The sequence below is a fragment of the Streptopelia decaocto genome (genome assembly GCF_964273445.1).
Source record: "Streptopelia decaocto genome assembly, chromosome: 16".
NCBI lineage: Eukaryota > Metazoa > Chordata > Aves > Columbiformes > Columbidae > Streptopelia > Streptopelia decaocto.
The window spans coordinates 8,432,499-8,449,905 of NC_138671.1; the positions used below are offsets into that span (position 1 = coordinate 8,432,499).

At 40.1% G+C, this 17,407-nt stretch overlaps 1 protein-coding gene across 8 annotated transcripts in view; it reads right to left on the bottom strand.

The window, feature by feature from the left end:
* Positions 1–17,407, bottom strand: part of B3GNTL1 (UDP-GlcNAc:betaGal beta-1,3-N-acetylglucosaminyltransferase like 1) — a 97,228-nt gene that overhangs the window by 62,552 nt on the left and 17,269 nt on the right. For 6 of the 8 annotated variants that reach the window (XM_082067360.1, XM_082067361.1, XM_082067359.1 and 3 more), the window contains exon 6: positions 8,574–8,669. The exons of 1 other annotated variant lie outside the window; for it this stretch is intronic. In XM_082067360.1, coding sequence (XP_081923486.1) covers positions 8,574–8,669 — 96 coding nt within the window. Of the gene's footprint in view, positions 1–8,573; positions 8,670–16,675; positions 16,822–16,917; positions 17,010–17,407 lie in introns of those variants that run through there. One more of the 8 variants, XM_082067364.1, reaches the window with a different exon arrangement.

Genomic DNA, 17,407 nt, shown 5'->3' on the forward strand with positions numbered 1-17,407 from the left:
CTGGTCTGTCTGCAGTGCTCATCAGTGATGCTGCTCTTCACCACCACTAAAAGCAGAAGAATAGAAGCAGAGATAACTAAAGAGCAAATCACAAGGGGAGTGAGTACTTGCCAGTAGAATTCTCAAACAGTCTTCCAGGACTGGAAAATAAGGTAATGAGGCTTTTTCAACGGACTCCTGCCCTTGGGTACCCTCTTGGCTGCATATGGGACAGACCTTAAAAAAATAAATCCTTTCTCCTTTAGCTTTAATAATCAGGAAATAGACAGAAGGAAAATAAGAGTAAGAAGCATAAAGCTAAACACTGTCCTTTTAGTGTCTTGCTGAAGCGTACACTACATGTGGGTCCACTGCAATGACGTTTTTATGTCTCTTTCTGGCTTCTACTATAATAAAGCTGAGAATTTCCCTGCAATTTCCCAGATGTAAATGCTGTGACAGTAAGATTGCTTTGCATTAGCTTGGGTTCAGTATTACCTTTGTGGCCTGGCAGCGCTCTAAACGAAGCATGTCAAAGTGTACGAGCACATTGAGCTCAATGCTGCTTAGCAGAGGTCCGTAGACTTGCAGAGTCTGGTTTCTCTCAGAAACAGTATAACCTGTTCATATGCAATTGCCAACCTGATGACCAGGTTCCCTCCTTTCCTTGAGACCTTGACTCAATAGACAGAGCATTTCATGGGTACAGTAGCGTTCTCTCCAGAATATGATTATCAATCTCCTACTTTCTGGCTTCATGGGTGGTTACATTTAAATATCTTCATTAGAAACTACTAAGCAATGTGCTCCTTGCAAAATGAATGGGAAATTAAGTATGTGGTGAACTTGTGGCTCTTCTGTGAAGCATCAAGGAAAGAGGGGGGGGAGATGGGGAGATGAGGGGGGAGATGAAACTGCGAATGAAGTGGGTAAGTGAAAGCTGCTGAACGTTGTCACAGCCAGAGAAGAGAATAAAGAATGTGAACATTAAATGGGGCAAAAATCAAAACACAGGCACACAAAGTAAATCTAGTGCAGAAGGTTTTTTTGTGCTAAGTGGCTGTGGAAGGAGCATTTGTATTACATGCTACAGTCTGATTAAAAAACAGAAAACAAAGCAACAACTACTAAACCCACAACCCCCCCACACACACATAAAAACAAACAAACAACAACAAAATGATGTACATCTTAAGAGTCACTGCTTAGGATCTGAACTCACATCAATCATATTATTTTGTCTCATTATATACTTATACAGAAGGAGATGCCCTAGATATAGAGAGCACAAGGAAGATGAAAAACCATTAAGAATACATTCCATCAGTCCAAAGCTCTGGCACTACAGCATCAATCCAACAGGCTACACAGGGCATAAATATTTTCATGTAAGAAATGGCTGTGCTACAGAGACTTGTACATATTTTAGTATAATCACAGCAGTGTAGCTCTCTAGTAGAGATGTAACTACACTTCCATAAAAGTTGTACGTAACTGAGATGTAAGTATGAGCTATGCTGATACAAATCACTTTTATACATATAAAAGTCAATGCACATAAGTGTTTTTAGTAGTATATTCTGGCATCAAATCTCTAAGCAGATAGATAAAACAGACTTGCTACAAGCTTAAAAAGCTCAATTACATACAGCACATGTATTTTGTCTTTAGTGGCAGAATAAACCCTCCAAAGTGATAAAGATTCAAATAGTATTTTAAGAAAATTTGAACCAGCCTTGAAACAGCAAGTGCTTGTCTTAATTTTTCTTTACCACTTCATAAAATAATCGTAATGCTGAGATTAATATGTTCATTACCATATTTATTTCATTCTGACATTATTAGGGTACAGGTATGCAAAGACTTATCCAAAATAAATATAGTCCTTCTGGCATGCTAAGAAAGTATCCGCCTGAAAATAATAATTCCTTCTGTTGCACAAACTTTCTTAACACCTATCATTTATGTTGACAGGTATGCTTAATATCTATTCCAACAAATTCAACATTAAGTTCAGGAGCATAAACGAATGGTACATCTTGGAAAATACTTCAAATTTGTCTAAATAAAAAATGTCTGGTAACATTTGCTTTTTCTGTTTCAGTAGCTCTGAAAGAAAAAAAATCACTACAATTCGCAGCAATTACTAAACCATCATACTTTGTTTGCCAGCAGCATCAATTTCACTAAGGGATTATGTTTGCAAAATGAAGGGTGTAAAACTGCTGGGTTGACACTTCTGCTGCCTTTTCCTGCTCTGTGGAGCAGCCACTGCCAGTGATACAAAAGGTTAAATCCACCCACATCATAGAGACCAGCTCATCCAACGAGGTGGCAAAGGCCCAACAGTTACACTACAAGCCAGATGCAAGACCATTTCCTTCCTCGTTATACACCCCATGCGCTGCAACCGCTCCGGTTTCCGTTTAGGCCAGGCTTAACTAGCCCCCTCCTAACCGCAGAGCACATGCCTGCCCCACCTCCTTCCCATGTGATCCTTCTAGTTCTCAAAATGCGAGCTGCACACACAGGCGCTGCTTCTAGAGGAACTAGATATGCTGATCATCCCTAAGATCATGGCATTGGAATAAATGAATAGACAAATATCTCTTATTTATCAAAACAGACACGCTGTTCACAGCTAGAGTTGATCCAAGCTAATGCTCTGAAAAGCTCATTATTCTTATTTTTTTATGTGCATAACTTCAGCTCAAGAACTTCTAGCCACAGTCCCTTCGGCCAAGGCTGTACAGAGTAAGAACCCCTGTTCCAGTTTGTCATTATTAAATCTGGATCCTTATACTCAAAAGCTGTTCAACTGGACCACAATCTGTTTTAACACAGAGGAAAAAAAAAAGGCTCAAACATAACAATATAACATATATTACTAATACTTCTGAGAGGATATGGTGGATGTAAATATTTTAAAATTCAGCTTCCTTAACTAGTCCAAAATGAGAAAAATATTAACAGAATCCCAGAATGTCAGGGGTTGGAAGCGACCTGGAAAGCTCATCCAGTGCAGTCCCCCCATGGAGCAGGAACACCCAGATGAGGTTACACAGGAAGGTGTCCAGGCGGGTTGAAATGTCTGCAGAGAAGGAGACTCCACAACCTCCCTGGGCAGCCTGGGCCAGGCTCTGGCACCCTTACTGAGGAGAAGTTTCTTCTCAAAATTAAGTAAACCTTTTGTGTTCCAGTTTGAACCCATTATCCTTTGTCCTATCATTGGTTGTCACTGAGAAGAGCCTGGCTCCATCCTCCTGCCACTCACCCTTTAGATATCTGTAAACATCTCTCCCGTTTCCCAAGACTTGGCAAAGATGATGGAGAGCAGTCCAGCAATGACCTCAGTTTATCAGAGATAAACTGTTTTCTATCTGCTTAATTTCAACATCCACCAAAATCATACCATGCTTTTTCTGCCATACAAGTATCCATCATGCTGTAAGCCTGTATTCATGAAGAACTTTCTGGAATAAAACCAAGCTTATAGTATAAAAGCAACTTGGGAGTACAATACTATAATGTTTCTGTTCCAGTTACATTTTCCTACGTATTATGAACCACATTCAAGCCTTGTTTAAGCATGCAAATTATCAAACAAAATATGAAAAGGAAAAATGCTAGTTATTTAACACTCTTTCCTCTATGGTATACCTTCAAGCTCATGCAAAGCCACAAACACACACAGCAGAACCTGTATACATTTCGGAACTACTGCAAACCTGTTTCTAAATTCAAAAATATTTGACCCCAAGATGCCTTTCCATAAAGCCTCCCTAGGAAGTTCTAATTGTGCTGGGAGTTCACAGATGTGGGTAAGGCATTTCTCATTAAACTTTGTAGCATTCCATTAACCCCTTTGGCATGTGTTTTCAAACATAAATATAAACACCGAGTAACCTGTGAAACTTCGTTTCATTTTCCTCCAGAGGAGAAAATGGATCAACCACAAAAGGAAGCAGCCAATTGTTCTATTTTTTATGGTATATGCCTAATCCCATACAAACTAGTAGAATCTCCTGTATTTAACCAGTTTGTGGCTTTGGTTCTTTCACTCAGTAGAAGAACATCAGGACTTCGCTCTTAATGACACATTTTCAGTAACATGGGTGAAGAGGAAACAGTGACAAAAATTCCCAGGAAAGCACTGAGTATCTTTTTACCAAAAAAACCCCACCATATACAAGTGAGCCATTAATAGTGGCAAAGATACAGGGAGGGTGGGGGAATATCGATCAGCCTTTTCATGGTTTATTCATTCTTAAGAATGTCCTCCCCTCTATTCAGTTTTTGCCTCGACTAACATAACCAGACAACAGACGTCACATATATCCACTTCCAGACTGCCACCTCAATTATTATTCCAGTTCTGACAACCAACCCTGGCGCTTATGACGGTGGAATTCTCTGGTCTGCAAGTAGACAAAACAGATGCTCTAAGCCAGAGATATTCAATCTGTGGCCAACCTGGAAAATACATCCTCCCTGCAATCTGCTCCTACCAGCTTTTTACCAGTAAGAAGCTGCCTATTGAGATATATGATGACAATGCAATATCAAGTGTATTGAACTTATGGAAAAGGTACAGCCATGTTATCAGGTCCTTCTGGCCTTAAAAACAAGCTCCATGCTTGACTCAACCAACATGCTGGATCTATTTCCAAACTGAGTATCTGTTGTAAATGCTGATTTGTGGCACAAACTTGTATCAAATATTAAACTCTAATATAGGAAGACTTCTTAAGTAGAGAAGCACCGCTTTTAAACCTATTAGTGCAATTTAACAGGCACCCACAACAGCTAGGAAAAGTGCACGTTATGAAACACTAACATGTTAATTAGTGTTCTGCTATCAGGTGGTCCAAAGAGATTATCAATAAGAACTACAAATCACCTGTGAAACCTTCCAGATTTATCCAACACAAATTGCTCGAGATAATCTGCAAAGAGCAGGAAGCAATACAGACACATTACTGTGGACAACAGACAAAATAATCATGTTTTGTTCAGACTGTTATGCTTCTAAATTAAGACTGTCCAATCTTATCACCCATAGAGCCCACTCCTTTTTGCAAGAGCCTCCTCACACATCACCCAAGCTTGCAGTCTGCTCTCTAAGTGAGCAGCCATATGAAAGCAGAGAAGTCTCTTGTCTTTGGGAGGAAAAAATGGCAGGTCAGATGGAATTATGCTTCAGGCTGAACATAATGCTTCACAGGCTGTGAGACTAAACTGACCTAAAGCAGTGATTTAACAGACATGGATATTAACTTAGCTGGGTAACTTACAGTCAGCATCAATTCTTAAAAACTACTTGTATAAATATTTGTGCAATTAATCCAACCTTAAAACCACTCAGACATTTTCACTTATACGGCACAGTAGAATTTCCAGTGTACAAGAAGAGGTGCATGATCAAACTTCAATCACATTTCAAGCACAATTCAGCTTCGGATATCCTGTAGGATTAGTTTTAGTCTCCATTTTTCACTTTCTCTAACATCAAATCAGTTAGTTCTCTTAATTTGTTTGCTCATTTTTCTCCTCTGTCACTGTGCTCTGCACTTACTGAACAGTTTAAATTATCTTTATTTTTTTCCCCACTACTGGCCAGAAAGACAGCAAGTGCACCAGAACACATACACAGGTATTTTCAGGCTTATATTAGTATACCTAGAAAGTGTGGTTTAGTCACTTACCATTTATACACAAGATAACCTTAACCAAATATTAATAATTTTAGAAGTAGCTTTCTTATTATTATGCTCTCTTTATACTCTCTCACTCCCCCCACACTCTCTGGGGGATATATTCTGAAATTTCACGCATACCATAAAGTATCTTTGGAATGTTACAGTATAATTGTTTAGAGAAACATTTAATGGATGAGTAGGCATCAAGAGGCCATGGCTAAGGGAAAGGAAAAGTTAAAATGCTAGAAGCATTTTGGATTGAATGATCTTCTCAGCATGAGGACAGGGGATGGACATTTGATCCAAAAATCTGGTATTGACTCAAGTGATATAAAACCAGCAGCCAGCACCAAGGCATGTGAAGCCATCCAACCACCTAAGAAAACATCTGCTACCACCCACCTCCTTCAAACTTGACTTCAGTCACTGCCCAGTAATGAAATCAAATGCTAAAGGATATTATTTGATTAATACCATGAATGACAGCTAATTGTCAGCATCACGTAATCTATTTTTTTTTTAATTGTTGCTTGCTTTCCCAATTTACAGTACAAATAAATTGCATGTGCATGATAAGGAAATACAACAGAAGTAACTCGAAAAAAGCTGGGCACTGAGTACAGAGACAGCTAAAAAAAGCTGAACATTCTTTCACTACAGGAAACTGCTGGAGACAATATGCTGTAAATTAAGCCAATTTTCCTGAATTCCCTGAAGGACTGCTCCTCCCAGAGATTCTGCAATTCCATTAGCAAAGGCTCATCATTATAGTTTTCTTAGGGCTTATTTACTGAAAAGAGATTTAAAAAGCACATGCAAAATAAAATATACAGTGTATCAGGGCAGGGGAGTGGGACAAATCAGGCCTAACCTTACATAATTGATTCACATCCTGATTATCAGACAACAGCTGAGATGGCTTTTATTCCCAATTCCTCCTCCTCCCCATACTTACTTAAGGAAAAGCAAAACAATTACCTTCCTACCTGAATTTCTGGTCAGAAGAACAGATAGCAGGGCAAGAGAGGTGCTCTATGCCAACCTGTACTGCTCTGGAAATGAAGCAGTTCTTTTAGCACCAGCGGCAGAAAAGCCGAAGCTCCTACAGATGTGTGCCACAGCTGAAGCTGGTTCTGTCATTGGGCACCTAAATCTCTGTCCAAGTGGATTTGGTGGTGCTCAACGACATACAAATTGCAGCTGGTGCACTACAATTTCCCCTAGCTTCATACTTCCACACAAGTTTCAGAAACCTAGGTCTTCTAGAAACTTTTATTTCTGCATTAAATTTGGTAGAGAACAAGTAACAAAGTAAAAAAAAAAAAAAAAATTAAGGAGCACATAAATAGTGCAAATCTATAAACCTCATCTTGTTAATATACTCTAGGACAAATAGCACAAGTTCTCCAATGCAGCCTTCTAGTTCCAAACCCAATATATTTTCCAAAATTCCTCATCTATTTGTAAAATGTGTGAACCTAAATCATATGTAAAAATAATGGATAGCACATGCTGCTTTATTAAGTCTTTATGAGATATTTGTAGGCAAATAAGATTGCAAGGGACTTACCAGGTCACTGTATTTGCATCCTACTATCAGCAACACAACATTAAATAATGTCTTCCAGAAGACATACATCCCCATCTTAAAAGGCTTTCTTTTTTGAGTACCCCCTTTAAATAATCTCAGAATTAGGATATTTCTTTTAATTTCTAGCTTAATTCATTAAAGACCTCATCCAGTGGCCACTTAGATGAAACACTTTACATTGTGTAGGACAAGTTTATACATCTTCAAGTTTTTCTTCCTCTTCTCTTTAACAATACAGTGATGCAGATGTTGCTGTCAGATAAATACACTGCTTTAAATCTGTATTTTTTTCTAATGCCATACTCAAAGGCAAATCCAAATATTCCATGGGTAACTTTTTCTGGAACGACTTTCACTTGGTGAATTATAGGGAACTGTAATACCACTGCTGATTTTAAAACAATGTCTATGGATTACTTCTTGTGTTACAACGACCATACCAGAGACTCTAAATATGTCTTTGGGGGTTAGGGTAATGTGGAACACAACACAGTTGACAATGAAGTCTAACAAACAAGGCTATGTTAATCTTTCCAGCCACTTAAACCCAGGAAAATCAAAAGCAAATGTCGTCCTACCACAGCATCAAAAAATCTGGCCCCAAATGCTTGCATCAATGCCTGCTGGGATACTTTCTGCTAACCACCCATTGGATTTCTTACAATGCTCAGTACACACGTTCCTCCACAAGCCGGATTGATTTCTTCCACAGTTTAACTTGTTCCTGCCAAAGCCTCTTCCAGTTCAGCACTGGCTGCCTGTCTAATGAAACAACCTTTCTTTACAACAAAACTGTCATCGTCAGTTGCACAAGAAGCATCTTATAAACATGTATAATGAGCCAAATGTTTAATGCTTGGAGACCTACTATTTTAAAATGATCTCTAGCAAAACTTAGAGAGATACCGAAGTGGTCAGTAGCTAACCTTGGTGGAGGGATGAGATAATTCTCAAGAAGTTTTTTTTTTCCTTTTTTATCTAAATACACCTCTTAAAAAGAAAACACCGGCCTACTTATTAGAACCTGAAAGCATATACATTTAACCTCAGACAGCAGTGAGAAATGTAAGGTTTGCTCTGATCCTCAAGTTGAAACCTTCATTCTCACTCAGTGTGAAGTCATCATTGCATAACGATCACATGCACCGTAAACTTGATTCTTATTGAAGACAAGCCTTTAAATATAAGAATATGACACCTTTCGTAAATTATCAAGTGTTGCTAATAACTGAAAAAATCCATCTAAATAAACCTCTTGCCCTATTTTTCTGCCATATTTTCAGTCACAGCTGAAACAAGAATACCTGTGTAAGAAGTTGTTCTTCAGTCAGATTATTGATCCAACGCGTATACCGTTCAGTGGAGTCTACTGGCTCTCTTCTGACTTGGCAACCGATAATCTAAAGTAAAACGAGATAAATCACATGCTGTGAACTGTGGTACACCCACACAGCACCAGGATGACAAAATAAGCATTCAAAACATGGGAAATCCAAGAACTAGCATCATTCTGGTTGAAGTGGTAAAGGTTGAGGGCTGCCTTGGTTGCAGCGAACATGAGATGGTGGAGTTCAGGATCTCATGTGGCAGACGCAGGATAGCAAGCAGAATTGCAACCTGGGATTTCAGCAGGCCAAACTTTGGCCTTTTCAGGCAATTGCTGGAGAGTTAGACAGGGAAAAATTTAATGAAATATAACAAGGGCAAGTGTAGAGTCTTGTATCTGGGTAGGAACAAGCCCAGGTTCCAGTCTAAGTTGGGGAATGACCTATTAGAGAGCAGCGTAGGGGAAAGGGACCTGGGGGTCCTGGGGACAGCAGGATGAGCATGAGCCAGCACTGGGCCCTTGTGGCCAGGAAGGCCAATGGTACCTGGGGTGGATTAGAAGGGGGGTGGTCAGTAGGTCAGAGAGGTTCTCCTGCCCCTCTACTCTGCCCTGGTGAGACCACACCTGGAATATTGTGTCCAGTTGTGGCCCCTCAGTTCCAGCAGGACAGGGAACTGCTGGAGAGAGTCCAGCGCAGGGCAACAAAGATGCTGAAGGGAGTGGAGCATCTCCCGTGTGAGGAAAGGCTGAGGGAGCTGGGGCTCTGGAGCTGGAGAAGAGGAGACTGAGGGGTGACCTCATGAATGTTTACAGATATCTGAAGGGTGAGTGTCAGGAGGATGGAGCCAGGCTCTTCTCGGTGACAACCAATGATAGCACAGGGGGTAATGGGTTCAAACTGGAACACAAGAGGTTCTGCTTAAATTTGAGAAGAATCTTCTTCTCAGTGAGGGTGACAGACACTGGCCCAGGCTGCCCAGGGAGGTTGTGGAGTCTCCTTCTCTGCAGACATTCCAACCCGCCTGGACACCTTCCTGTGTAACCTCATCTGGGTGTTCCTGCTCCATGGGGGGATTGCACTGGATGAGCTTTCGAGGTCCCTTCCAATCCCTGACATTCTGGGATTCTGTGATATACGACAAATGCAACACACTTCATATTCCAACTGGAAACTTGCCATAATGCAGTATTAACATTGCTGGTAGAGAACACAGTAACATGAATCATAAATAAAAAAATTCTAGGTCACAGAAAAGAACTACAGCAGTTCACAGAAGAGCAAAGCATTAAGCGTTCTACTTGGCACTGGTTCGAGTCCAAAGTCCACAATAAGATGTTACATGTTTATTTTCAGCACATTAAAAAACAAGAAAGTCTGAATTTCCTTTAGTGAATGTATATGAAAAGCAAGAAGTCAAGGTGGTGTAATCAGAATGAGCACAGCTGGGCATCACACCACACGTACATTTACAAAGGATGTTGTCATGCATGTGAAATCATGAAGTACGAACATGACATTTTTGGAAAAACTTCAAGTAAGTATCACTGCAGAGATACTACAGCAAGTCTGTAGATACTACAGGAAATGAAACAAGTTTCAGAAGTCCTTTTTGAAGGTGCATGAGTAAGACCCAGGATTCTGATAACTAGCTTAGGGAGGAAAAAGCATGAGGCCTCAGAAGGCCTCATTCAAAATCTGCCATCCTGGGAGAAACAAGATCTAAGGGTTCAACCTCTGTATTAAGGCTGGTGCACACGTAATCCTAATTTGATCCAAATTAGGTAAACTCTTTGGATCCTGTCAAGACACTTACACAACCAATTCTTTACATGAAGCTTAAGAACAGGCAAAAAGACCAATATATTTGCACAATTTCTACTTTAAAACTGATTTCTCTTCTGTTTGTAGCTCCACAAAGTATGATTAGATTAGTAATAGTTATCACCAAAGCAAAACACCTGAACACTAGGACAAGAGAATCTTGATTTTTCTAATGTCTTACACTTCAGACAGTTTTAAAAATGAAATATGCTCAAAGTCTACATTACAATCAGACATTCATTAATATAAAACTCCAGTAACAACAATCACTTGATGGGGTTATTGGCATGTGGAGGCCATATTAAACACAAATTTAATTACAAAGTGGTGTAAGTTGGGATGTTTCTCATTTGAGATATTTGATTAAATGTAGAACAGACTTAAACTGACATTGCAACTTTGAAAATGCACTGTGTTTTTTCAGAAATACCAAATTGAAAAGAATCTTTAAACAAGCTGCCTAATAAAAAGCAAAGACACAGCTGAATTCCAGCAGATCTGGGTGATATAGATGGAAAAGCCCAATTAATGGAAGCCACCATAATAATAATAATAATACTCTTATTGTCAAAGAAAGAATCTTCGTATTCTTCAGCACAGAAAAAGAAAAGGCATTATATTCTCTCCTCCTAAATATACTTCACTGTTGCCACTTCAGAACAAAACCTTCACACAACTGCTCCTCTGTTCTTCTACCCTCCACACCAGAAGATTACTAAAATAGTATAAATAACTTTTAAAAACCTCTAACGACAATTTCCCAAATTCATAAATGTACATATTTTTCTAAGTATCAATACTAGATAGCCTTAATTTAGACTTACAGTTTCCACAGGCTGGAGAAAAATGTTAAAGACTTGCAGTTTGTTTATGGTGTGCAGTATAGAGGAACCAGGCATAAAGTATGAAAGTATAAAGAGTTATCCCAGAGGCACTACCACCATCGCTGATGGGCTCAGCCTTGGCCCGCAGTGGGTCCGACCTGCAGCCCCCTGGCACTGGCTCTATGGGACACCAGGGAAGCTTTCAGCAGCTTCTCACAGAAGCCACCACTGTGGCCCCTCCACTACCAAGACCTTACCACAGAAAACCCAATACACTCCTGCATCGCAAATAGACAATCAACAATTGCAGGTAACCACCTCAGGAATGTAATTTCATTCTCCTCTCTGTCCACACCAAATATAGACCAGAGCCTCCTCAGATCTACTTAGCACATTCAGTGGACCAAATTCCTATTAAGAGAGCTAAACAAACATATTTGATCTATTCATCTATCCTTCAAGACATGCCTGCATCCAATTCATTTCTCTTCAATAGCTGTTATATGACTTAATGCTTATATTAAAGCTAAAGTCTATAGGCATTGCTTGCTAGGACATGCCTGGGCAACAGACGCTGCTCTGTCTCAAATGTGCTGAGTAAGGGAGACAGAGGGAGAGCCGATGTAAATTAGCTACGGAGAAACAAAGATTACTTAAGTTCTACAGGGTGAAGATCTTAATTTCATGTCCAAAATGAAAGCATTTATCAAAGAAAAATCCGCTAAGCTCTATGCAACAACTTCAAGACAAGACAATAAAAGGGAGATTGGCAAAACCTGGACTTCAGTAGAAGACACAGAACGAGAGATGATCACCAACAACAATTAACTTGTTGCACACAAGAAGGGCAGCATTTAAATGGAGTGACTTCTCTATCACTTCGAACAGAGAGATAATATTTCAACATTATGTAGTTATGTTTAATGACAGTTTAGCAAAGCTTCACATATGATTATTACCTTTCTACACCTGCAAAATTATACACAAGATCCTACTTACCTATTTTTGCAGTCCAGACTAAAACACTGTCTAATTTAAGTAGAGGAAAGGTAATAAAATCCCTCAGGACTGAAGGCTCAGACTAGAAAACAATGTTGTTGACCCCTTCCTTAAAACAGTAGATGAGGAATGGTAAAGCCACTCTGGAGGCAAATTTGCATCTTCTCACTCCTAAATGAAATCCTTGTCCCTTGCATCACACTACTTCAGTTAAACAAGACCTGATCTAAAGCTCCTGAGACTGTCTTTTGTAGGCAAATATAACCTCCGTTTGCCCACGCTCCAGGCTGACCAGAAGCTGCAAAGCTGCTGTGCGAGCAGCTACAAGCCCTGCTAATACTGTTGGAAGGCAGGACACATTAGGCAGGGTTCAGCACCGCTCTCATCACAGCTATAGCAGTCTCAGCTTAACCAAGCTTCTGCCTGCTGATCCCCCCCGCAAAGATATACTCTTAATACAGCACTTTTTTTTCCCCACTGTCACGTCATACTGTGATCCAAATACGCTGAATAGTTCATGAACACATTTAGACTTCTGGTCACTTCTTAATGAGTTTACTAAAGACTTGTAGGTCCACTAGAACAGCAAAACATCTAATAAACTGTTCCTTTGCATGGTTTTCGGTTTAAAAAAAAAATACCAGGTGCAATTATATGAAAATCTATAGAGCTTCTGAATTCCAATTAGTACTACATAACAAAAGACTATTTTAAGAACAAGACATAGGTATAGCAGACATGCATTATCTCAATTCTGCCAGCTCTTGCCATACAAACAAGGCTACCTTGTTCATTACATAGAATAAATCCATGTCTAAGTGAAATGTAATTACCAGACTGCATAATAACTATTTTGACTCCCAAGATAAAGTACAGAGAGGAAGGACAGCGTGCAGTCTGAAAGGTAATCTGTTATTTTCAGGACTACCCTAACATTAGACTAATAAGATACAGCAAACAAAAGGCTTTAAGATCTTTCAGAGGTGACCAAACTCCACTGGTATGTGGAATGTAAAATCTCCACACACTGAGGACTGCCAGTGTTCCCAAACTGCTCCTGTTGACTGCCAATGTGGCCTCTTTCTTTATTTCTCTTCCCATTTTTATTTTTTATCCCATGCTCCCTTTCATCACAAAGCAGCCTGGCCTGGCACAAGACAGATAAAACAATCTTCTGCCTTTATTCCAGACTTGTGATAATAAGCAGGAACCAAATAAAACCACAAAACACATTAATGTGATATATTATGGCACAGCTGCTCAGTAAAAGGCTACACTGAAAAGTTTGTTGTACAAGGCAGTGTTCTAGTGAGTGATGCTGCACTGGAATTCTGTCACAAGAGTTTCTACATGTACAGTTGCACACCTGAAATGAGATGGAAACAGTTCTCTGGATGTGTTTTCCACTAGTTGAGTACACAACGTCTTGACTACTTGACAAAACAAATCACTTAGAACATGCTATTTATGTGCAGTGCTCTTTTTGTATACAAAACCATCAGCACACACTCTGACTTAAAGAACTGCTCTGATATGGAAGACAGTATATGGAAACTGGTCCAACTACCTAGAATCACCTCCCTCCTTCCAAGGACAAGAGATAGATCTAAAATACGGAACTCGCTGACAGATGATGTAAGAATGTCTATTAATCTTTTTGCACTCAGAAAAAAACCAAAGCTCAGTATTTGTTAAGCCACTCTCAAAATATTGCTCTCATGGATTAATAGAAAACCTCTGTCTCTTGCCAATATAAAAACAGCTAAAACATTGTTCTTTAGGTAATCCAAAAAGAATCAGGTCTCATTCTCATGCCAGCCATAAGAACACTCAGAATACTGACCTTAAAAGCTCTTTTCCACATTAGTATCTACTTGATGTACAACTAAAACTATTCCTTTTATTTGTACCTGTAAGAGAGGATCTCCTAATTTTATTTTAGATTCTTTCTGTTGCTATTAAGAAAATCTTCACTGGCAATTTCAGATCTTGATTTAAATTAATAAGGTGGAAGCTAAAAGGACTGAAATAATCAAGAATCAATGGAATCTGATTATTTTAGTCACAAAAAAAGAGTGTAATGGCTCAAACTATCACTCAATAAGCAACAAGCAAGGTAAATGAGGGAGGGGAGAGAAAAAAACAGTCTTTCTAAGACGTAATAGAAATGTGTAACAGGTCTAGGCAAGTACAATGGCACAGGGTACAGCAACAATAAAAAAAACCTATTAGAACTTTCAAAATCAAGAAGGTATGTGTTCAGACCAAAAGAAAAGGGAAAAAAAGAAAAATCTTCATTTCTAGGTTTAGTTTGTGAGCTTCACTAGAGGTTGGGGAGGAACAACCAACACTTGGCCTAGAGCTGTGCCAAACAGAAAGGATCAAGCTCAGCTCTCTCATTCACTTGTTCCTGTCTCCAATTCATTTGCTGATTGTGCAATATTTGTTTACAGCTTTCCCAGAGGCAGACGAACAGGTCTGTGAAGAGGAGTGCCACACATTGTTCACCTTCGCCCAATCAACTACCTTACAGTCACTTGAACCATCAAAGATTTGCAGAAGTTAGTCAGTTGGTTAACATATTCAGATAGTGCAATAGATTAAAATGGCCTTAGGCACCGCAGCTCTTGATCTAAATCCAAGCTACAGAATATGCCAAAAATTTGCTTTAGAGATGCAAAACAGTGATAATTGCTCATTGAAGAAATGCAAATGGTTGTACTCAAGTGTTCTCTGACATGTCTAGGTATCCTACCTGTTTCAGAAAGAGGCTAGTGATTTCACAACAAAAAGAAAGGTGTTCATTCTCACACTGGTAAAGATTGTCCTCTTATTCAGCCAGTGAAAACAAAAGGAAATAATATTCTTCATTTCCTTTGCCTGCATCTTGATTCCAGCTGTTGGGACCATATCATGGTCGCTGCAACCAAGGCAGCCCTCAACCTTTACCGCTTTAACCAGAGCCTCCTCGTTAGTGAGGATGAGGTCCAGCAGTGCGCCTCTTCTAGTTGGCTCCTGCACCCTTTGCATCAGAAAGTTATTGTCAAGGCACTGGAGGAACCTCCCAGACTGTGGCTGGCCGGCCGAGTAGTCCTTCCAACAAACATCAGGGAAGTTCAAATCCCCCACCACAACCAGGGCCTGTGATTGGGAGGCTGCTCTCAGCTGTCTGTAAAAGGCCTTGTCAACTTCCTCACCCTGATCTGGTGGCCTATAATAGACGCACACAATAGCATCACCCCCGCCAGCCTGCCCCTTAACTTTCACCCACAGACTCTCAACTCATTCCTCATCGGTGCCTGGACAATACTCAATACATTGTAGTTGCTCTCTCACACAAAGAGCGACTCCACCACCACGCCTGGCTGGCCTGTCTTTCCTGAAAAGGACATAGACATTCATGACCCCATTCCAGTCATGTGTGCTGTCCCACCATGTCTCTGTAATTACCACTAGGTCATAATCTTCTGCCCTGACACAGGTTTCTAACTCCTCCTGCTTATTCCCCATGCTGCACACATTGGTGTTTCAGAGAGCGAGCTGAGCACACTGATTTCATACCAGAGGTATGGGAGGCCTCCCAACCTTCATGAACTCTAGAGTGATGCCCAACTGATGCAAGCCCAGCTACAACCCCTTCAAGTCTAGTGTAAAGCTCTCCAAATGAGCCCTGCTAATTCCTGTCCCAGCATCCTTTTGTCCCTGCGAGATAAACCTTTCCCACGTATCACTGTTTGGACTGGTGTCTTGTAAAACCAGCCGTTATCAAAGAACCCAAAGCCCTGTCTGCAGCTCCAGTCCTGTAGCCAATTGTTTACAGAATGAATTTTTCTATTCCCTCCCATATCATCACCCAAAACTGGAAGGAGGGAAGAGAAAAATCACTTGAGCCCCAGACTCTTTTACCATCCGTCCCAAGGCCTTGAAATCTTTTTTCATTCCCCTCAGACTGCGGGATGCAGCTTCCTGTTATAACGGACTGTGCAATGTCCCTAAGCTTTCAAACTGCTAAAATCAGGTATTCATACTGAGCTAGCAGATCCTAAGAATTTGTAGAATAAATATGCAAGGTCTTAAAAACTCCTCTCTCCTAAGAGTGTCCTATTTATAGAATGCCTGTCAACAGGACTTGGATATAATGAAAAATATTCACCAGAGGACAAGAGGATAGCAGTTCTAGAGAGCTGCATTTAATAAAATCCTAATGTATTACTAATTTGTCTTTTGAGATTCAAAATCCTCTGCTCTAAATGTTACTGATGACAGAACAGTTCCATCTTACAAGTTGGGGTTTTTTTAAGTCTTCAAGATAAGAATAGCTTAAGAGAGTAGAGATAAATTTGCTCTTGCTCTTTAAAGCATGATTAAGTAGACTATGATACAGGAAATAAAGCTGAGGGCTGCTGCAGTGTTAGCCCAGTCATATTCCAGCACCTGAACCTGGGCCAAGCGTCTTGCTTTTTCAGAAACAGGGACACTGGTTTCCGTGAGGAACAACTGGCTGGAGAACCATTCCAAAGGCATCTGATATCTTTCATTCCGCTCTGTAGCAACCAGGCTTCTAGTCAGGGTAAAGCGGTCTGCATTTACGAATAACGTGAAAGAGGAAGAACCTCAGGGATCAGTTAGGATCTGGGAGATTCCTCTGGGTGGAGAAAGTTGGAGACTTTTCTCACCTGAAGCCTCCAATATCAGAGCCCATTGGGAATTCTGTCTCCCAGAAGCAACCAGCAAAGCTAGAATTAGGGAAAACATTTCTGAAAGTACACTGAGAATACATAAAGTCAAAAATCCAAGTCAGAAGAAGTTGCAAAATAGTGGAAAGTCCAAGTCTGCAAATTAGAATTTCAGGAACAAACCGAAAAAGCTCACTGCTTCACAGGCATTGCTCAAGCTTCTGCTTTTTTGGTTTTTTTCTCCACCTACTGTGGCTTATCACACTGACTGAAGCTACAGTCAGAGCTTCAAATACAGAATGGAACTTCATTCAAACATCCCCAGTTGTCTTGCAAAGCCAGAAAATTGAATGGCATTATTATTGTGAGGACAGTAGAGAGATCATTCTTTTAAGAAAAGCAGTCTGCCCTGACACTGGTCAGTAGATTTGTGGCCGCAAGGTCAACTTTTCTCCAAGGTAACTCAAGTTGTGTCAGAACTATTAGGGAG